Source organism: Xiphophorus hellerii, chromosome 12 (assembly GCF_003331165.1).
Source record: "Xiphophorus hellerii strain 12219 chromosome 12, Xiphophorus_hellerii-4.1, whole genome shotgun sequence".
Taxonomy (NCBI): Eukaryota; Metazoa; Chordata; class Actinopteri; order Cyprinodontiformes; family Poeciliidae; genus Xiphophorus; species Xiphophorus hellerii.
The window spans coordinates 28,950,543-28,973,183 of NC_045683.1; the positions used below are offsets into that span (position 1 = coordinate 28,950,543).

At 42.7% G+C, this 22,641-nt stretch overlaps 1 protein-coding gene across 2 annotated transcripts in view; it reads left to right on the forward strand.

Moving 5' to 3' along the window:
- The window catches only part of unc5db (unc-5 netrin receptor Db), a 233,589-nt gene that overhangs the window by 181,083 nt on the left and 29,865 nt on the right, over positions 1 to 22,641 (forward strand). For both annotated transcript variants that reach the window (XM_032578939.1, XM_032578941.1), the window contains 2 exons: positions 4,496 to 4,858; positions 11,414 to 11,498. In XM_032578939.1, coding sequence (XP_032434830.1) covers positions 4,496 to 4,858; positions 11,414 to 11,498 — 448 coding nt within the window. The remainder of the gene's footprint in view (positions 1 to 4,495; positions 4,859 to 11,413; positions 11,499 to 22,641) is intronic.

The window sequence follows — 22,641 nt, forward strand, 5'->3', positions numbered from 1 at the left end:
CCCAAGCGCTACGTCTTGAGATTGGAGAGATGTGCAGAGTGCTCCATTCAGCAGGTCATCAATCGTATTTAAATAGGCCAGTTCTCTGTGCAGCCTGCCTGCTGTGCCCTCCACCGGACACAATCCCTCCTCTCCGTTTAGCAGCCGGGTTGAGACTCCCTGGGAAATCTGGAGCACTTCCTTCCTCTCTTCTCTACTTATTGCTCAACAGCCACAGTTTGCCTTTAAGGCGTCCCCCCCCCCCCCCCCCCCCCCCTCGATTGGCCTACTTGATTTTTTAGGGAACATAAAAGATTTCACCGATTGAAGCTGCCGTATTTAACTTTTCTAAAAACATATTTTTATACATGTTTGTTGAAACTGTCACTATGTCGTGACAGTATGGAACGAGACAGATAATCTGTGAAAAAAAATCGAGCTCCTCTTCCTTCTCCCAGTGCTAACTAGAAACAACCAATCAGAAACAGGAGGTGGATCTTAGCACTACAGCTTCTTCCCCTTAATGCTAAGGCTAGTTAGCATAGCCACTGGTGACGGTGGATAAACAGTTTTCTTATAAGGCTAAATTGTTTCTCTGCCATTAGCAATTTAAGCTGCACATTCACAGGAATTATTGACAGCATTAAGCCCCGCCTCCTTTCTCTGATTGGTTGTTTTTGACCAAGAGTGGCGCATTTCTTCAGATGGCAATTGTAGCTCAGGGAGAATGTGGAGATCGATCTTTTCGCTGATTGTCTCAGAACAAATTGTCAAGACATGGTGACAGTTTTAACAAATATGTAAAAAAAAAAAAAAAAAACACATCAAAAAAGCTTCATACTGCTGCTTAAATAAGCACTTTTGGATATTAAACTTGCATTCAAATAGAAGGCCTCTCAAAATTAGATATTGTTATTTAACCTGAAGAATAAAAAAAAAAGAAAGAAAAATACTGAAGTGCTTCCAAGTTGTTAGAAATGCTCTCAGGTGTTTCTCCAGAGAGGCGGAGTGCAGAGCGAGTCTCGGACCTGACCCTGTCTTTCCACATTCCTTCTCCTTCTGAGTGATTTTTAATCAGGGGCCCAATTCCAAACCCATCCCTCAAGGTATTCAACCCGAAGTACATTTCATTAACTTCTCTCATCTCACTGCTGCCGTTCCATTTGCGCGGCGTCATTCTTAAAGATGCACACTCGAGCGATAACCAGATCATTCTTCGCCCGACCAGAGGTACCAAAAAAAAGAAAAGAAAAAGAATTGGCGGCGATTGAATGTCGTCTGCAGTGGGCCGACGTCCGCGGTGCTGCAGCTCCGACCGAGACCCCGAGAAAGTGTTTAGAAATAAACTGTGGTCATGTTTTTAATTCATTTCTGTGGAACATCCCAGCTATTACTTACATTTGAACCAACGCTGACTCTGTACCCTTTAAAACGCTGTCTCAGTTGTTGCAGGCCAGAGGTGAAATGGCCATCATGATGATGCTGAGAGCCATTGGTGCCGGAGGTTTGGGGGGAGAGTATAAAGGATTAACCACCACAGCATTTGAGGAAGTAAACTTCTTTAATATGGAAGTCTTTGTAATTTCATTGAGCGTATAAAGTGAATCAGAGACTGACGAGAAACTGTAGAACAGCGACCCAGAAGATACAGAAATCTCGTTAACACAGGAAGAGGTTGGTAAAAATCTCAGGAGTAAAACAAGAGGATCTGACCAGGTCTGTCCCAATACGCAATACATCAGTTAATCACACTACAAACTAAAATTAGCTCGATCGTTTCCGGTGGCGTGCTTGTTTGGTTTTTTCATGTCTCTTTCTACCAAACAGACTGGAAGCACAAAAAGCTTCACTGTGGTGCATCGACTGACTCCTCCCCTCCTCGTTTCCGTAAGGGTTTCGACATAGAGAAGGCCACATTGATCCCTCTCCTCTCATTTCTTATGGAACTATGGCGACGAGGCGACAACCGGTTGCTGTCCTCTCGTCAAGCGGCTGGCGAAATTCGTGTGAAATTTCGAGCTCGTCCACGTAGGTGCGCACACACGAGCTAACGACGTGACACGAGAAAGTTGGAAAATATTCAACTACTGATGCCGTCGCTATCGTTGCTACCATTGCTGTTGCGTCCCGTGAAAGAAGGAAGTGGATAGAAACACAAGACCAGACAGAGAGGAGTGAAATGAGAACCAAACATAAAACAGCAGCTCAGGATGAGGCTGAACAAAAACTAAAACGTATATCAAGAACTTAAAACACTGGACTAAATCAGAAAAATAAAATCCTCATGATAATGACATCATGTGATGCTAACAGCATGAAGAAAGCTTTTGGGAGAACATGTTAACTTTAAATGTCCTGTGGTTTGGAGGGTTTACCATAATGGGTCATCCTTTAATTTGCATTCTGAATTATGTTAAACAACCCCTTTACTTTCCTCAAAACATAAGAAAGTAATAATACTTATATTCCATGTTTATTAGTGCTATGCGATGACAATTCACAATGTCTGTTTCTACTGACAGGGATTTCGTTTTAATTTTAAATCAGGACGCAAAAAGACCCAGTTAAAAAGCACCAGCAGCCTCCACAAAGCTCATCACAGATCCCATCCCTGGTAATTAATGATTTTCCTAAAAATAAAACAACATTAGCCTCCCGCTTCGCACCCCTCGCCAGGCAACAGCTGGGCAGCAAGGACTCTGTGACTTCGCCGTTATCTCGGTGCTGCTGCCAGATCGATGCGGCGCCCTGCTCGCTCCGTTTGGCAGCTTCGCCACATTTAATGGCCACAGATGAAGACCTAAGCTCCCCCACCCCCCACTTGCTCTCATCACACACTCTCACACACACAGTGGGGGCTGAAGGACTCCTCTCATTTACAGAGCAGACCCCTCCCTTCTTCTCCTTCAGGAGGACAACCGTGTTGTCCTGAGGAGCTGACTTCAGCAGATGGATTATGGAGATCAAGCTGCGTGTGAGCTTGGTAATTAAATCTGACGCCCTGACCGTGGCTCCGAGCCCTGGACCTTCTGTCCAGGTTGTGCCCCTTTGGCCCTCGTGCTCCCCTCTCCTGCCTGGAAATGCAGTTTGAACTTCAGCGGTCAGCCATGGAGTCGCCAGAGCGAATAAAGTCTGATTTAAGCCACATTTACTTCACCCGGAGACGACAAAAAGTTTCTATTTGATCAAAGTATGACACAAGTTTTTGCTTTTACCAAAATATGTCACGTTAAATGAGCAATGACTTGCAAAAGTTTTCACACTACTTGAACTTTTTGACATTTTATAACATCACAACTGGAAACTTCATTGTGTCGTATGTTAAAAAAAAATATATAAAAAAACAAGATTAGCAATAATAATAATAATATACTGTGCAAGATCGTAACATAAAACATACTGTGCAGTTATCAGAAAGAGAAGAAATTTAAATCATGTGCATATGTACTGACTGAACATTAAAAAAGAAACAACAGATCTGCGCTATTAAATGTCCAAAAACAATGCAACATATTTTTCCAAAATATTTTTTTTTCCATTTACTTTCAAAAACTAAAAGGAGTTAAAACACTGTGTTGCTTTTTTTCGTATTGGTTGTTTTTAGTTTTTAAGCAATATGAAATGTTTTTACTGAATCAAAAGAAGTGAAAAAGTATTTGTGCCCTTCCTGATCAAGGTTACTGTCGTTAATTAAAACTAGCGAAATAACAGGAATTGAAAAAACATTTTTGCTAACTGAAAAATATAAAAACCATAACTAACTGGAAAAAACTAAAACTAACTATAACTAACTAAAACATACTGAAATTATACATATAATATCCTTTGTTTTTATGTTTATGACTATTTATTAGACTTTTGAAATTATGTGAGATAGATTTTTTTTTTTCCCCCACCACACAAGCAGTTTACGTCAGTTTACGTCAGCTGTCTGCAGTTTACGGCTCTCCATGCTCCTCCTGGTGGCGCTAAGGTTAGTCCGCAAAGCGATGACGGCTGAAGTTGGGAGAAAACTCCAGAGTCAGTTGGTTGTTCAACAATGATTGAATATATTTTTTGAAAATGGTATCATTACCCAATCGATGTAAGCACAATCACAATACAACACTTAGACCTTTTTCAATTAAGCAAAGTATGGAATTTATGCTACTACAATTACTATAAGCTAAATATCTAACTAATAAAAACTATCAAAAACTCTCTAAAAACTAACCAAAACTAAGTGAATTAGACAAACAAAAAGTCACAAGAGAATAAAACTAAGCTACACTGAAAAATCCAAAAACCCAAAACTATTACAACTCTGTTCCTGATTCCTTGATTTGTGTGACAAACATTCAAAGAATAGAAAATCAGAAACACTTTTCCACATCATTTTATCCCAGAAACTCGCTCATCTCCAAGTAGGACGGTAATGAATGTCATTTTAAGAGATTCTTTAACTAAACCGTTGCTCTGTCTGTCGTTTCCCATGAACACAGAGCTTTTAGGTGACCGTGTCTCTCCGTGTGTCCAGGCAACCCGCTGCTTCTCAACTCCTCGATGCCGCCCGACATGACGGTGGGACGGACGTACAGCACGCCGCTCTGCTTCCACGACGGCGCCGACAAGGAGCTCTTTGACCCGCTGCCGGACATCAAAGTCAAAGTCCAGAGCTCCTTCATGGTGTCTCTGGGCGTGGCCGAGCGCGCCGAGTTCCACGCCAAAGCGCCCGGCGAGTCTTACCCACAGGACCTCAGCTGTGACTTCTGCAGCACTGTGGACAAACGCAACAAGGGCCCGCTGACGCTCAATGGGCCCCTGAGCGGCAGCAGAGAGCAGCTGAGGACCAGCGGCGTGTTTGGCCACGTTGGAGGCCGGCTGGTGGTGCCCAACACAGGTGAGCATCACTGGAAGGGGAGATGAAGGTGTGTAGATCCCAGCTCTGTTCTCACTCTCTCAGTAACGACAGGCTGCAGTAACCTCTCATCAGAACTGTGCGATAGACGCGGTCTGCCTCCAGAGGCTCCTCAACGTTTAACAGCTTCCTCCAGGCTTTCTCCGCTGCCCTGCCGGTCCTGGTACTAGCCTCCTGCTTCTGCTCTCACCAGTAAAACACGGCCTGCGTGACGATTCAGCAAAACGAGGAGCACCGGACAGAAAAACGGATCCAAAACTGGGAGGAAACTCAGGGTTGCATCGATCAGAGATTCGTGGAAATCAAAATAATTCCTTCCAACCGTCCATCATCACTTATTCCCCACAAAAAAATTATAAAAAATAATAACACATCCGTGCGATGTTATTAAGCATCGCACGGATGTGCAAATCTTTTTGTGATTTGCAAAAAGAGCTGGTTCAAAGCTGTCACTGGTTTCCGTGGTTACCCACCGTTGTCATGCAGTTTTAACATTAGCTAGCATGTTGACAACTAACTAAAGTGGGTACCACTTTAAAGGCTCCTCTTATAGATGGCTAATGAATATTTTATTGATATGTTATCTATTCCACTGTGAACACTTTATAAATCATTAATAAGTGTTTATTATCCATTAATTAAGAGTGAGGAGGTATCAGACTATCTTGGTTTACTATCTTACATATATAAAATATGTAAATGCTCATACTTTGCTCACTATTTGGCAAGAAACCTGTAGATTTTGTCTCCTTCTCACCCTTAATTAATGCATAATAAACAGTTATTCAAGAGTTACATAAAAAACATCTAGAAAAATCAATGCTAGTACCCAAAGAGCATTGCACTGCTTGGTCACCCTGACATAAAAAATCTATCTTCTATCAACTTCTTTTTGATTTTTGAAAAGAAGATGTAGCAGTAGTCATGGAGGCGGGTGGTAAACTAAGCCATCAGAAATGTGCAAGAAATAAAACCGCTGACATCTGCAGCAGATGCCGCAAAGCTGCATGCAGGCGTTGCGCGAGACGAAGAGAGGCGGTCTGCACCGGCAGCGAGTTGCGAAAAAGTGTATTAGTGTAATTTTAAATAGTTGTAGTAATATATTGTTGCTTTCTTTCTGCAGGCGACATGCAGGGTTGACTGATAATCCCGCTGCAGGATTTCTAGAAGCATCGCATGAAATAATGATAAAACAATAAATGATTGAGAACGTTTCTCTGGGACAGCCTCCTGTCTGGCAGGTTGTTGAGAGGGTTTTTTTTTTTTTTTTTTACTTCTTTCTTTTTGGAAGCACCAACAACTTCCGATATGACTTCAGGGAAAAACATCCTGCTGCGTGGTGTGGGGCCCGTTATCCACATTACTGGCACCGCTACATACCTGCCTGGAAGCACTGGCAGCACTTCTTCTACTGTCTCTGAATTTTCAATTACAAATAAATCTTTGGCATTGTTTTCTGTGAGCCCATCAGGAAAGAAAAAAATCACCCACAATACTATTATTTACAGGGCAGAACTTCATCACACGACAGCTTTGGTTGGCACCTCTTGGGTTCCAGAATCAGGGAAAGTGATAGGAGAGAGAAAGAGAGAGAGATTTTTGTATCTGAGTTTTAGTTTTTTGTTTTTTTTTTTTTTTTTTTTTGCCATTTGTGTTCAGAAACATTCATATTCACACATTCGTATTTGCAGTTTCCACTGTGTTGCTTATAAATTGATTTCACCAGACATCTTGAAACCAGGGCCTGACACGCTGGACGAATAGGAATGGCAAATCAAACCAGTGTTTGAGATGCCTGGTCAGAGATTAAAGTAGGTGATATCTCACTCAATGTGAAAAAACATTACACATTTTTATAGAGTGCCTATAAGAAAAAGCAGGGTGTTGGCAGAGAGGAGATGTGTCGGGATAGCCTCGTCACTTTTAAGAAATTTTGAACACAGCTGAGCTCATTATTGGAGCTACTTCTGAGTGAAATGCTGGTGAAAATGAATCTAAAGGCTTATTAGAGGAGTCATGTTGCGATGACTTCCTGAAACAGCGGGAGATTTTAAAGAGACAGAGGCCCAATTTCAACTCGCTAAATTACAAAGTCACATTTATTTTTAAGGCATATTTGATATAACGTATCATTTTTACAATAACTGAAGTTAACATGGTTATTTGATTGTGCTATAAAATGGTAATGTGTGTCTGGAAAGTACATCATTTTGCCTGTTTAATACCGAACAATCCTAGGAATAAACCAAAGATGCTGTAAAAGATTTGTGGCCTGGGTTGGAGAGTCGCCTTCCAGCAGGACAATGACCCTAAACACGCTCCCAATACTGCAATTATACGGCTGAGATCAAAGCTGTTAGAAAGGCTCAGTCAAAGTCCAGACTTAAATTCAATTGAGCAAATGAAGCAAGGCTTCAAAATTGAGGTTCACAGAAACTCCATCACATCTGATCAACGACGATCTGTTTGGCAAAGAAGTGTTACAAATTGCCATACACAGTTCAGGAAGAAATGAAGAGACCGCTGCACCGAGCCCCTCATGGTTGGTCCCCCAAATATTGATTTCTGAACTCTTCCTGAGTTCATACATTAGTATTGCTGTAAATGAATTTGAACTTGTTTTCTTTGCATTATTTGAGGTCCGAAAGCTGAAAGCACTGCATTTTTTTTAATGTTATTTGGACCATTTTTCATTTTGTGCAAGTAACTAAAAAACTAGAGTCTTGAGCCAGTTTGTCGAGACCCTCCGAAACGAGAGCTGCAATTGAATCGGACATTCACACACAACGAGGAGCATGAGCGGGAATACAAAATAAATGAGGCAGTCGAGGGCGTCTCCAGCAAATGTTGCAGTTGCCCAGAAGGTCACAACAGGGGGCTTTTGTGTGTGTGTGTGAGTGTGTGTGTGTGGGTGTGGGGGGGGGTGGGTGTGTGTGTGTGTGAAATGTGGCACTCTTCGCCGTCGGCCGGCTTTAAGGGCTGAAGTGAAATCAGCCTCCTGCAGGCGACTTTCAGGCCGGAGGATCTGAGTCGAGGAGTTGCCGCCGTCGTCAAGTGCAGCGCTCACACGGCGCGTCTGCAGGGGCCGCCGTTCATTAGCCTGAATCGCCAGCCCCCCCACACACTCCACTTTGCCGCAGATTACCGAAGCCTTTGGTCACCTCGGCGATGAGCCGTAAAGCAGCAGCATCTCTCACAATCTGCGCGAGTCTCACGAAAGACTTTGAAGATGCGGCCTGTCGAGTTGAGGCTTCGCCGTGGAGCCCAGCACAGCGGGAGCGGACCACATCGCAGTTTTGAAAGGCTGAATTAAATTCAAATTAGAATAACATTTTTAAAAATTGACTAGCAGCTTCCCTCCGTGAATTTATGCCCTAATTATTCCACAGACCTCGCTTTGAACGTTTGCCGCAGCTGGAGCGACTTTCTGTCAACGAAACGGCTCCTGTGTGGATTCAGAGGCCGAGAGGTTTTAAATGGAGGCAGAAAATCACTTCTCGTCTTTCGCAAAAGCGAACATTGTGACCAAACGTTTAGCCGACCTCAACGTGTAATGGCCTCAGCAGACAACTTGTAGTTGTCTTTCTGTTTTCATAACGGCTCCGCTTGAAAATTAGTTCTCATTTAATTCAATCCAGTTTATTCGTGCAGCGTTATTTCACAACAAATGGTGTCTTAAGGCACTTTACAAAAAAGTCATTTTGATTCAATCAGGCATATTTTCCAAGTGATCCTATATTCAAAAGTGAATTAAGCTCAGTTTATTCATCAAATTAATCTCAGACGTTTATCTTAAGAAAATTCTTGAGATCCTTGGGAATGAAGCAGTCTTCAGTCAGAGGCCTCTTCAGATTTGTTGCCAGGCTGACTGCTACTGGGGATTGTTCCTGCCCCACAGCATCACCACACAGCATGTTGATGCTTCTGTGATACATATCATCCAAGCATCAACAACTCAGAAAACACTTGGATGATATGAGTGTGTTGTGCTGTAGGAGTCACGTTTTGGCTATGATTGATGCTCATATTGCTTTAACATGCAGCACCTCAGCCAGGATAAAGTATTTAAAGGGGCAGTATTAAATATTTTCCAGGTACATGGATCCATTTTATAGCACAATCAAGTTATGTTACCTTCAGTTGTTATAAAAATGCTGTATATACAAAATATGACTTAAACAAACTTTGACTTCATAATTTATTGCCTTGAAATTGGGCCTCTGTCTCTTTAAGAAACTCCTGCTCTTTTTGGCACTCCACCTTTGGGAAGTCACCACAACATGGCTCCTCTGTTAACACTTTAATAACTTTTTTATTAGCATTTCACTGAGAAGTAGGTGATGTAATGAGGTCAGTGGATGTTTACTAATTACTGCTGGCTAGTCTGAAGGGGCTGCGTGGGACAGTCAAGGGGAGGGGTGCTTGAACAGCTCGAAGGCGGAGCTAGGTCCACCCAGGTCTTCTTCACAGCTGAATGGTTGCCATGAGAGATTAAAGGATTTCTCAAACATGCATGAAAGAATCATGGCGACACTTCAGCCATGTTTTTCATGAAGGAATAACATTATAAAATGATGTCAACCTCCAAAAAGTTGATTTTACATGATCCTGCCCCTTTAAGCTGTTGCTAACTTGCTTTGACTTTGACTAGCTTGGAGAAGTGATCACTCCACACTTTTTTATTTTTTACTTATCCCACCCTTTATCTGAAGAAGACTGAAGAAATGCGGTTCTACGTGTTTTCCCTCCTCTGTGGTCCTGGCAGAGCCGCTTGTCTGACGTGTGAAACAGTTCATTTGATCCGAACAGACTAGTTAGAATTCACATTTCACAGAACGTTTTGCTTTCCACAAGGCATGGAAAAGCCTTCTTATAAAGAAGCCTGCTCTGCTCTTGTAAAGCAGGACCTTTTATATGCTCTTTGCTCCTCCATGTAAATGCGTCGCCGCTTTGCTCAGCAGCAGATGAAAGGCATTACGCGCCAGTATATGCACAGTGCTGATGTGTTAACATCCTGAGAAGACTCTCCACTTGCTTTGCCTTATAGTTGTCTAATCACCAGCTCAGTGAACATGGATGATTAGAAGAGGTTTGGAATTCTTCTTCTTCTTTACTTGGGCATACACATCAAACTTTGAGTGCAGTTGCTGTCAGAAGTTTTCTCATCATGGACATGAATGTTATTTTATGACTACTCTAAGATTCTTGACCATCACTGGTGGTCAAGAATGAGGTATGAGGGCCATGTTGCACAATAACTGTTAATAAATTTGTTACTGTCCATCTTCACAATGACCGTGTTTTGGTTTCCGATTAAACTGCGAAGCTTTCCAAACCAACCAGTCACACCGTACCTCAGAACGGAGAAGTCACGTCCAGATTTCAAAAATCTCAGTCAAGCTGTCCACCTCATGAGAGAGGAGTTTGGTCAGGATGTTAAGGAACAAACCAGCAAAGCTAAGCTTAGCATGAGCTAGACGATGCTGGAACAGAAGTGTTACCGTCCAGAGGGAAGAAAGGTTAAAGAAAAGATAAATGGCCTGTATTTGCATCGTGTTTTATCAAGTCCAGAGGAGTCCAAAGCAATTCACATTACAGCTGCTCAAGCACACATTCACACATTGTGTTTCCATTACACATGTGCGCTAAACTTTGTCTATATTCCACTAATAATGAGAAAACACAACTTGTCAATTGCGGCGTTTCCATCAAATGACTAAAATCACACGTGAATAAGTTTAACGCAATAAATCATTACAAAAGCGTGCTGCGCTGTGATCCTCCGACTACTTCCTGTTGTTTTCTTCTTCATGGTTTGCGCCAGTGGCAACGTCCGGTTGTTGTTTGTGTGACAGGAAAAAAAGTGTTTCTATTTCAGTGTTGTGAATAAACCGATTTCACAGATAAACACCTCAAACTGCCAAAACGTTTTAGCAAAAAAACAAGTTTGTTTGTTTTTTTGTTGTTGTTTTCGAAATTGGCACGTTTCCCTTAAGAAAATGTATTGGTCAAAAGGTCAAATTGCGCCTGCAGTGGAAACGCAGCTCATGACAGAGGCAGATGGAGTGGGAATAAAACCTGCAACCCACCGACTGCAAGATGAACTCCTAGAACTGTTGCCATCATTTTAACATGAAATTGGCTGCAAACGAACACCTTTAAGCTCCTCCAGCACGAGACCAAACGCTTTCTGGGTTTTGCCACCATGAGCTCCTGAATGCCCCAGCTGGACAATTATTCTCCTCTAACATACCTCAAAACGTTTTTTTTTTTGTTTTTTTTGCTCTTTGTTCTCATTAACAATTTATTTAAAAATGAAAACAGTCGCATGTTAAAACAGAATTCGTACCCTGCTCAGCAGAAAAAGAATGATCTCAGTCAAAGTTAAAAGATCTGACAGGAGTCTGGATAAAGCCGGGTGGAAATGAACGCTGAATGTTGCGGGAGCTTCGTTTGGCCCCGCGCTGTCAGGCGGCCATGTCCGCCCATGTTAACACGAATGTGTGTGTGTGTGTGTGTGTTTTTTCCCCCCCTCAGGGGTCAGCCTCCTTGTGCCTCACGGAGCCGTGGCTGAAAACATGTCCTGGGAGATGTGCATGGTCATCAATCAGGGCGAGGCGAGGTGAGGCTCCACTTTTACCCAAATATCATTTCAAGCATCTGTCTGTCAGTCGCTCTGCATCGCATCGTCCATCTGCTCCCGACTCGCCGTCCGTCCTCGCTGAGCCCCCTCTCGCCCCCGCAGCTGGCGGCGTTGCGGTCGGACCGTGACGTATCCGGCCGCCGTTGCTCTCACCGAAACCAATTAGAAAGTTTAATGTGCTCTGTAACTGGCGGCTTAATTAGCAAAGAATTAGATTGAAGCTTGGCAGCGTCAGAGTAATGTGATTTGTTACCACATAATGTCTGTTGAGTGGAGTTTAATGAGCCTGTTTTTGTTTTGTTTTTTTCAAATCCTCTCATTCTGTGTGGTGAGTGTCATAAATTGAGTTAGAAAGACAAAAAAAGGGGGCATTTAATGACGATAACTATATTTAACATTTTTTTTATTTCACAACTTACTGCACCCCGTCCCCTCTTAGTGGGTTTACTATCGGGTTGTTTGCTAATCTTTTAGGTTGAAAGCGTCACAGTGACTAAAAGAATCATGTCGAAAGAAAAAGAAAAAAATAAGGACACACAGACAGACCCAGCTCTCAGTTTGAAGCTATTCTAAAAGGAGCACTTTGCAGATTTGGGCTCATAAAATGCAGTTCCTTTTACGAGGGTCAGCACCATTCAGTCTTTTCAGCTTTGGAGGAGCTGTGTCAGCTCTGAGAAAACGCTGTGTCATGTTGGACAAGGTGATTCTGAATTTTAACTGCATAGCCGTAACACACACGGCCCAGATGGCCGCTCCGCTGCGCTGCAAAGGTCGCGTCGAACGACAAGAGCTGCGAAAAAGTCTTAATTCTCTTCAGGTTTTCTTCTGCTTTTGTTTGTTTGTTTCTCACTTCAGTCTCTCAGACGACCAAAACATGTCGCATCAAAATAGAGTTTTTAAATGGTTTCATTTAATAAGAGGGGGGAAAAAAAGTTATCCAAACCAATCTACTTAAAAGATTGATCCTCCTCTGAATGGCGTTACTTGTTGTGCCAATCTTTTATAAAACTATAATAATAAAAAAAATAATTGTATTTTTGTTGTTTTAAGTCATCAAAATGAGGAACTGCTGTTGTCCTTTACCGATTTCAGACAAACAGTCATTATTTGAGGACTGGTTTTGGTACAGGCCTGTCACAATAAGCAATAAAACAATTAATGGCATGATCAATTCAAAAGATCTCTAGCATTTCTATTTGCATGATTTATCGTTTTGCTTTTTCCTGTCTTTCTACTAAAAACTGCATGTCAAAACTCTTCAGTCTGGTCTTTTGGTCTAAACTAGCCTCTTTTTTTGGAAGGTCAATGTTGTTTCCAGAGACTTCATAATTCATTTTATTTCTTGTTTCTCTTGTTTCGTTCATTTATTTTGGAAATTTAAAATGTCTTCCAGTTCCAATGTGAAGTGTTCATTATTGGAATCTACATTTATTGATCTCTGAGAATGTGTTCTTGCATTATGATGCCGTTATCAATATATTACTTGAACATGGTCTCAAAACAGCAATATTGTCGTTTCTCATAAAAGCAAATTGTGTTTCTTGATGGACCTACAGTATATCTGTATGTTATAGACCAGGGGTGTCAAAGTCACCTTCATTTTGGGCCAAATAATAGCAAGAAGTTTAACTTTGTAATTTAATGACTTGAAATTGGCCCCTTTTTCACTTTTAAAAGCTCCTCCTCTTTCTGAAACTCTGCCTTCAGGAAGTCAACTCAACATGGCTCCTTTCACCAGCGTTGCACTGAGACGTTACTCGTGTAATGAGCTCAGATGAACAGCTCCACCAGGTGTTTGCTAATTGCTGCTGGCTAGTCGAAAGGAGCTGAGTGGGGGAGTCGTGGAGGTGCCCTGCTCTGTGAGACGGAAAGTCGTTAGCTTGGAAACTGCAGCTCAGAGGCTGGGCTAGGTCCGCCTCTGAGCTGACAGCTGAAGGGTTGCCATGGAGATTAAGGGATTTCTCAAACATGCATGAAAAGAATCAAAGCAACACTCCAGAAATAACATTGACATGATGGAAATCTCAAAAAAAAAAAGTTGATTTCACATAACACTGCCCCTTTAAGAAATAAAACTTACACAGTTAATCTGAGGAAAACAAAAACTTTTAAATAGGACAAAAACAGAAGCGATATTACATATTACTCTCATATCGTATAGTAGCTGGTGGGCAGCAGAACCCTCTGTCATGGAGTCTGGATGTCTGAACCGTGACCAGCTCTGTTCGCTGGCCGACCCTCAGGCTACCACAGTAGATGTGCCCAGCCTGACTCCCGCTCCCCACAGGACTCCTCTCGGCACCGCGGCGGTGCGGGTGTTCGCGTCCAGAAGCCTCTCACAGGTGGCAGCCTGTGCTTTGATGTCCCAGCTGCAGGGGAGAAAGTTGAGTTCGAGCCTCTCTGCAGTAGATCCCCTCATTTAGTACTTCACTTTGCTGTAGGAAGCAAAGTCCAACCTCCAGTCCTCCAGTCTCTGCTTTACAGCCCTCTATCACTGCTCTGAGTGTCGATATGTAGTTATCAACTCCCCTTGGTGTCAACAATGCCGCCTCCCTGTCTCCCCCACTCTCCCCGGGAGGCAGTCACGACCCACAGAGCTAGTTTAAACCATGATGGATGCAGAGATGAACGGCGCCTGGTGCGCTGACGGACGCGCGCGCCGCAGACGTCTCCCTCAGGCCCTTTCATCTCGCCATCACGACGCGTTATGCATTCCCGTCACAGCTCGGTAATGACCCTCGGACGGACCGAGCCGCTCGGCGAGAAAGGTGGGGAGGGCGGGGTTCCGCTACTCACGCTCCCCACGAGAGCTTCCAGTTCCCTCTGAAGTGTCACGGTTTATTCAGGATGGTCTTTTTGAGCTAAGTCACAGAAGAAGAAAGAAAAAAATAAAGACTGTGCAACGAACGCGTTGGCTGGAGTAATGACGGGGCCGTGGCTCCTCTCGGCGGCGCCATTAAATAAGAAGACGGAGACAGCAGAGACATCATGCCAATGGAGTTTCTTTAGATCACTTATGAAAGTAAGGATTCAGTGCTGCAGCCGGAAACACAAGGGTGATATTTTTGTCGAGGATTATGAAGAATAAGAAACACGCCGATCTTTACGCTAGAAGGGTGATACTGCATGTTTCGGTGTCGATCCGATACCAAGTAAATGCAGGGCCTGTATCACCGATGCCAACACTGATACTGATACCTTTTATTTAAGTTTGATGTGTCATCAAACTTCTGATTTTTTTATTTTTTTTTATTTGTAAAGCACATTTCAGTAACAAGTCAGTTCAGAGTGCTTTATATCATAAACACACAAGAATTAGAAGTCATAAAGACAACAGAGTCAACATGAGAAACCAGTAAAAAACATTATATTTTGACGAGTGCCATCATCTAGCATATCAGTACACATTATATATGTTGGTCGATGTTTCATTTATTAGGGTTAAAACCCAACGCTGAACAACCTGCAACGCTGAAAGGCACTCTGTGTTTCAGCTGTTTTGCAGTTTTCTGGAACTCTCCTCCAGATTTGTGGTGCATAGAAGCTGAATGCTGCTTCCGTGTGTTTGGTTCTGGTTCTGGGGACTCAGAACAGAACCGGAACCAAATGCGAGAATCTAGAGCTAGCAGGAGAAATGGTCTCTTGCCAAAGACAAAAGAGAAATCCTACAGCTGCACCACTCTGTTTTTGTTTACCTGTTGTAAAGGAGGAAGTTGCTCTCATGTCTTCTTTGAAGGCTTTTGGTGTAGCGCCACCACTGGTGAGGGGGTGAACAGGTTTTTCAAAGGTTTCTCTTCATTTGACAGAGCACTGTGAAAGAGAAATCACTCACTGAGGTTAAAGGTGGACATGGTGGGAAAAAAGGTGAGACTGCAATTTTAGTAGTGCTAGCCACTGTTATTTGTGCTAGATGCTAATGCAATATGCAGCAAGCAGATAAAAATATGAATTCTGTCCTTGCATTTTAAATCTGGGGAACAATCTTGTGTACAGTGATGGCTCGCTCCCGCACTGCGTGGTGTTGCCTCTGCTCCTAACGACTGCTCAGGAAGGAAGGCCGGAAAAAAAATTGGAATTGTATCACGAGGTTGGGCACCAAGCATTATTGAAACCACAGATGGGAAATCAGATAAAACATTCAAATTGGTATAAAGTACATATTCTTGAGACACAGTTCAACAGGCGTTTCAAAGTCTTTCCTTAAACACTGGCTTTCATCTTAACAAAAAGGGTGAACCAATCATTGCTACAACTTTAAAAGCAGTTTTAAATGATTTTGTAACCACTTACTCCCTTTTCACAAAGTCTGTTACCATTTTCTGTTGTATTTGCAACAAGAAAAAGAGTCAAAAGTCAACACAGTTTGCACTAAAGTTGTATTTTTGCATCAACAAAGTGAATCTCAATGAGTTATCTGTCAAATTCCATGTTAGCTGTTCAGCTAAAAGCTTTTTTACAAGTGGAGTAGAAAGCAAGACTAACTGACAGTCAGGGAATAAACTAAACAAACACAACGGGGATACAAAATGCAAGAAAAACAAGCAAAAGCACATGAAACAGAATGCCTGGATGAGATGAATGAAATCCAACTGAAACTGTAAAACACAAAGTCTGAAAATGAGAACAACTAAACAACACGAAACCAGGCACATGAAAAGTGCTGTCACGTTTTCTTTTGCAGTTCTCATTGTCTGTCGCTCAGTGGGAGCCGGGCGGCTGGTGTTTCTGGTAGAAGCCGGCATTCGTTCTGTGGTGTCCTGTGGTCGTCTTCTCCCTGGCTGTCAGTGCCTGTCTACATGTTGCCAGGCTACGGGACATCCAAAATTCTCTGTCTTTTACTTAACTGTAAAAACACCAGTCCCTTCCTGACCTAGTTCTCCAGACTCAGATTGTTTCCCACTGGATGGTTTCTAATTACCCTCAGGTTCCTGAAGAGTCCAATACATACCTGAACATTTGAAACAAGATTTTTTAAGTCTGATAATATTCTCCCTTTGTGGTTACCTAAGGATGTCTGCAAGAGGACTATAAGTTGTAAACAAAGTTGTAACGATCATTGCTCCCGTTGGACAGAAATGACTGACAGACTGGGAAAAACAGACATGGAGGTTCCTGTTGTGTTTGCAACAGCTGCTGTTGCAGTTTTTCCCATAAATAAACCCACAACACCCACAAAATTCAGACCAATCACACAGTAGTTTTGCATGGAGAGGGGGGGCAAAACGTTTGCCAGGGTGGTTGTGACAAGAAGGTGCAGATGACATGAGGCGTGAGAACAAAATGACGCCATTTTGTTCATGCAGCCGTGGCAATGAGAACGGATTTCGCCTCAACCAAGCAGAGCCCCGTAGAAATTGTTCTGTAACCCTTCAAATATTAATAGATGTTTAGTTTTTTTGTTGCTGTTGTTTATTCTTTTCATATTGGGATTACTGTGTGTTTCTTTCTTTTGGCCTACTTCATGATGTCAAACAGGTTCTCTTAAAGTCATTTCTTTCAGGCCTGGCAACTGAAACTGAACCCAGTTGTCAAAATGTTAGGATTTGTCACAGTCACTTCATGAACTAACAAGAACAGGTTGCTTTGGAGAGCTTTTTGTCTCTCAAAATTTGGTTAATTACCTTAATAAAGTTTGACAAAAAGTGAAGTGTAGAGAAATCTGTAACAACGTGTTGTGTGCTGGCTTTCCAGCAGTAACAAACATTTGGGACTTGCCGTTGTATCTCCAGTCTCAGCTTTGTTTCATTAATCAGAAACCTTTCAGTCTCAAACTGCCTCAGAGGATCAGTTTTATGAAGGGAGGGCTAAACCTTTTATCTTTTGTACACACTGTGAGCAGTGAAGCCCCCCCCCCCGAGTGTAGGCGCTCTACGGTTTCCTGCTTTAATTCATAACCCTCTAGTCAGAGTCCAGGTCGCCTGCAGCCGTTGACCCGGCTGATCCGCATTTCTGGATGTTGCGTGGTGGCTGTGTTTGCCTTTAGCTGTCAGCGCTCACGGTTCCCAGTTCCAGCTGCCAAGAGCTTTGGACAGAGCCATCATCCAAGGTTTCAGTCCACAGCTCACTCCTTCCTCTCACCAAGTTGAAGCGAATGCTCTTTCACAGCACTTTATGGAAATATTTTGGCCTGTGATGAATCGTTTGCATTGGAGAAAATCACAGAGGTTAAAATGAATTCATGCTGAAAGCAGAACATCTCCAAAAATTGAATGAGACTATTAAGTTGATGGTTAAAGTAACTTTTATGAATAAAAATATTATTTTTACATGTTTATTAAAAAATCACCATTGTCGTATAAGACAGATCATCTGCTACTCTACAGCTTCTTCCCGTCAGCAGAGGCTACCATGGATTCCAAGGCTAGTTAGCAGCCACCGATGTCATTGGACAAACAGCTTTTTTTGTAAGTGTGAGTTGTTTCTCCGCCATTGGCACATTTAGCAGCGCGCGCACACAAGGGTGATTGACAGCGCTTAGACCCTCCTCCTGGCTCTGATGGGGTGTTTTTGACCGAGAGTGGAGCATTTCTTCAGGCGGCAGTAGTAGATCAGGGAGGAGGTGGAGGAGATCAAACTATTCACAGAATATACTTACAAAATAGTTTTTATAAAGTCACTTACCCCAGCTTGAATTTCTTAAAACTGTTGACTGGCTCTGTATGCACGTCTAATCAGCATTTAATACAAAAGATCAGAGCAGAATGCAGCTTTGGTTGTTCTGGGCTGGAGGTGATTGCAGCGTTGACCAATGAAAATGGTTTTCTGTGTGTCGCCTTGTTCTGCTGATTTACTCTTGTGTCACAGTTTGCAGTCCAATAACTTAGAGAGGTGTTCGTATAGGAAACCTTTAGCCCATAAATCAGCCCGTAAAGCTGTGCTTGGATCAGCATCAGCCGTCTTGTACCTCCAGGTAACAATGGAGAAGAAGAACAATAAGAGGAATAAGCCGACGTTTGGTCTCTGCGATGAAAAGTCATGCAATTAAGCTGCTTTGTGTCTCTAAACACAAAGATTCCTTTAGCTTTTTCATTTGAGGGTTATTTCCGTTTAATTAACTGTTCTTGTGTTTCCCGTAAAGATGTTTTATTATTGGCAATTATCTAAGAGCTAAAATGGAGCGGCATTGTTCACTGATGGGATTGAAGTTCGGACATCTTTTGAAAATGCTTTCTGTTTCTTTGTCAGCAGCTTCACTGCTGTTGTGACAAAGGCAAGGGATTAAAGTTGTGTTCTAAGTGATAACCAACACAGCCAGGGATTATATTTCACCATGACTGTTTCCATGAGGCTTGTTCCACTTCAATGTCTCCTGCTTTTACAGGAGCACTTCAGTTGTTGTTAAATGATAAAAAAATGTTGTTTAGAACAAGACATTTTGATTTGGAATCTTGAGTAAGTGTCTTTCTGATATGTGCGATTGCTAATTCTGCCTTTTGAGAATCCAACAGTCATCGAAAGTTGTCTTTTTAAAACGGTAGCCGCTTTATCTTGTTCAGGGTCACCGAGGCGAGTTTATGTCCAACCAACCTCTGCAGTCATAGGCAAGAACAAAAAAACAAAAAACTATTAAGATCTATTTTTGCAATGTTGACGTGGCAACATTGCAACGTTGTAATGTCAGACGCGGCATTGCACAGTTTTCAGCTTCACTGTTCTTCCGGGACTTATGTCTGACCGGAAGAATCAGAGGGGATTTTGATTTTTACCCGCTTTATCTGAAGGTCATTAGATCAAGCAACTGTCAGCAACACCGCCCTCACCAACCAGAAGGGAGAAGCTGTGTGAAACACAAAGTGTTTTTACATGTTTATCAAATCAAGAGAATCTCACACAAACGGTGTGTGTTTTACTCAACTGTCAAAGTTTCTTCCAACCAACATTACCAGTGAGTGAGCATTAGCCTCTTTAGAAATGTGAGCTGCAGCAGCTCTATACCCTGGTAATAAAACAGACCTTTGTACTACATTCAGTTATTTGCTACAGAGAAATGATTGCTGCCTGGAGATGTGAATGCTGTTTAAGTTTTAAATTTTACCCAGTTGCTAATGTTAGCCCGTGACATACAGTTCAGACCAAAAGTTTGGACACACTTTCTCATTGAATTCAATGAGAAGGTGTGTCCAAACTTTTGGTCTGAACTGTATGTGATGCACCAGTTCGACGCTATGAAGCTTACCAGAAACTGCCTGTGCTGTAAACAACCATCCTCCTCCACTGCGAAGAGAGAAGCGCCTATAGCTGAACGAGTCGGCTGCTGATGTTAATTCAATATTTGGAAAGATTGTCCAACACGGACTGAACGGCTTTGTAAACTAATGGCAGACTAAAACGACGCAGAAAATCGATATCATCGTTCTCAGTTTCTCCTTCTGTTCGCTGATTGGTCCAGAAGGTAGAAAGTCAACGTCCAGGCTAGCTCATCACCAGCTAGCTTCCAATCCTCACAGGCTTAATTTCCTTCGGCCCCCAAGAGTCCTGTCACCAGTTCACCTCTGACCTTCCTTACATACTGACCACAGCAGACTGAAGATCCCCACCACTCACCTAACACACACACTCTTACACACACAAGAATAGCTGTCTAAAGAGAACAAAGTAAGAGAAGCACACTGTTAAGCTTCAAGTGAGAAGAACAAGCTATTGTTTGTATTCCACTGCCTAAACCTTTCATGTAACTTGCTCGGGGAGTTGATGGTATTTTTAGCTGTCAGTGTAACGCTCTTGGTAATAAGTGACCAAATAGCATGGTGAGCCGTATCAAGTGATTAGCTTTGTTGGGGCCACTTGTTTCCTCGTTCACGGGGCTTTGGGAGGGCAGCCAAAGTGGAGTCATGTCAGAACAGTCGTTAGCGTTCCGAGTCGAGATTTTTTGTGTCGTGTGCGACTGCTGATTGAAATTATTGCTCACATTTCAGGTTGGGCTCAGACGAAAAGCCCGACTAAGGAGACATGTTTTGATTTGTTTTGAATCACGGCGGCGAAGAATTGGAGAAAGAAAAGGAAGTGAAACTCCACGTCTTCCTTGGATATTTTGGCCCTTCACCTCGAGATGCCCGGCTGATTAATGTATCCGCGCTACACATTAGGTGTCCGTGAGTCGACTCGAAATTGACAGAAGCACCGCGGGCCAAACAGGTGGAAGACTACAAGCAAATAAAGGTGAAGGTAATGGGGCGTGCTAATGGGTGCATTCATTAAGCACCACCATCTCCACCCGTGACCCAATCTGCCGCTCTTCGCTCGGGTCTTGAGCGTCCTGGAGAAGTGAGTCACTGCTCACGTTAAATAATGCGCCTCCTCAGGGAGCCGTGCAGGGCCCTTCAGCGTGATGACAGTCGCGGTATTAGAAAGGAAATCACCGCCACTGGGGGCCCCGAGCCCGTCGGCTACTTAAGGAGCAGGCAGTCCGCTCCTTTTCTAAGCTTTGAATTAAACACATGATCAGACTCGGCGCTGACGGCTGAGGGATCAACAGCTCTCTCAGAGGCGGTCAAGAGGGGCCGCCGTGTTGTCTCGGTGTAGGAACCGAGAGAAGTACCTGCAAGCACTGACAGCTGGAGAAAATCCTGAGTACAACACACACAGAGAGAGACACACACACACCCACACCCCCCACACACACACATGCCGCCATGCCATCCTGGACACCCCGGGTCAGATGTTGAGACAGTAATTGGGAAGTGTGGAGCGGATGTCATCACCCAGAGAGAGCATTTACCATGAAGGTGTTCCAGGAGACAGAGGCAGATCTTAATTCTGATAAGACTGCTTTAATAGCCCAGGAGCTTACATAACCGCTTTCTTTAGACAAAAAAAAAAAAAAAGGACGCAAAAGTTTCCAGGAGATGTGGGCGAGTGTCAGAAGAAGAAAAAGAAGGAGAGAAAAAAAAAAAGTATCATTTCGGAGGCTTTTAAGACAATTAAGGCGGTGTGAATCACGGCATAACAAGTAAACAATCAGTTGTTCTGGGGATAAATATGTGATTTGAAAGGGTGTTTTTATCCGGCACGGCCCACCGTGGGTGTTTGTTGCACGGCTGCTGTCAGCGGGAAACAACCCCCCCCCCCACACACACACACAGCCGGGGTTTTTTAGGTGACACGCTACACCCTCAGCAAGCCGTCTTTCAGCTGGCTTTAAAAGGAACGAAACGAGCGCCGTCTGCCTCCCTCGGAATAAAAGTGAGCAAGACAATGAAAACGACGAGCCGCGCTGAAGATGTTGAAGTGTGCATGTGAACAACAGCGTTTGCTGACAGCAGGGCTGAGAGTCTGAAAAGCAGCAAGAACCTCAAGTTTAGATAAAGAAAACACTGTTTATGTTGTCATCACATCACTATTTAGACAGGAGGAATCACTAATAATTGTACCATTATTATTACTATCACCGCGAGTGTAAATGTTGTGTCTTCATTTGCTTATTTAAGTGGCACCCTAGTAAACCTACCCACCCATTCATCCATCATCTTGTCCTCGTTAACATCACAAACATGGATGCACTCTACTAGAATTGGTTTGAAATCTGCTGAATAATTGAATAATTATGCAGAAGAGGAGACACAACGTGATGAAAAATTATTTGCTCCTGCACATTTATTCCTTTTTTTTGTTTTTCTGTTTCCCACCACTCAAATCTAAGAATCTAGATAATGAGATTAATTCTAATTTTAGACAGAAATAATCGGAGTAAAAACTAAAGGCAGTTTTCAAATGAATATTTCATATTTCTAAGGGAAGAACAGCGTCTAAGCTTAGCCAACGGCGTGAAAATCCTCTTTAATGATCCTTCTTCTGAATTTACTGAATTCGCCGTGATACATCACATTTCTTCAGAGCTGATTTCAGTGTCACTATAATTCACTTTAATCAGAGGAGTCCAAAGTGGTGGCCCTCTGTGGCCCTTGGACTGATTTTTGTTTCAAATCAGACCAAAAATACATCAAACATAACCAAAATACAATTAAAACAAATATTTATTTTTGCATGTCATTCTTATGAAAGTGTCCAAAATGTTTTGACCCTTTCTTTGTGACTTGTTACTTTCTTCATTGAAGCTGTTAGCCTGTTAACTGGTGTATAATAATAATAATAAAAAAATAATAAAAAAAAACTATAATACATT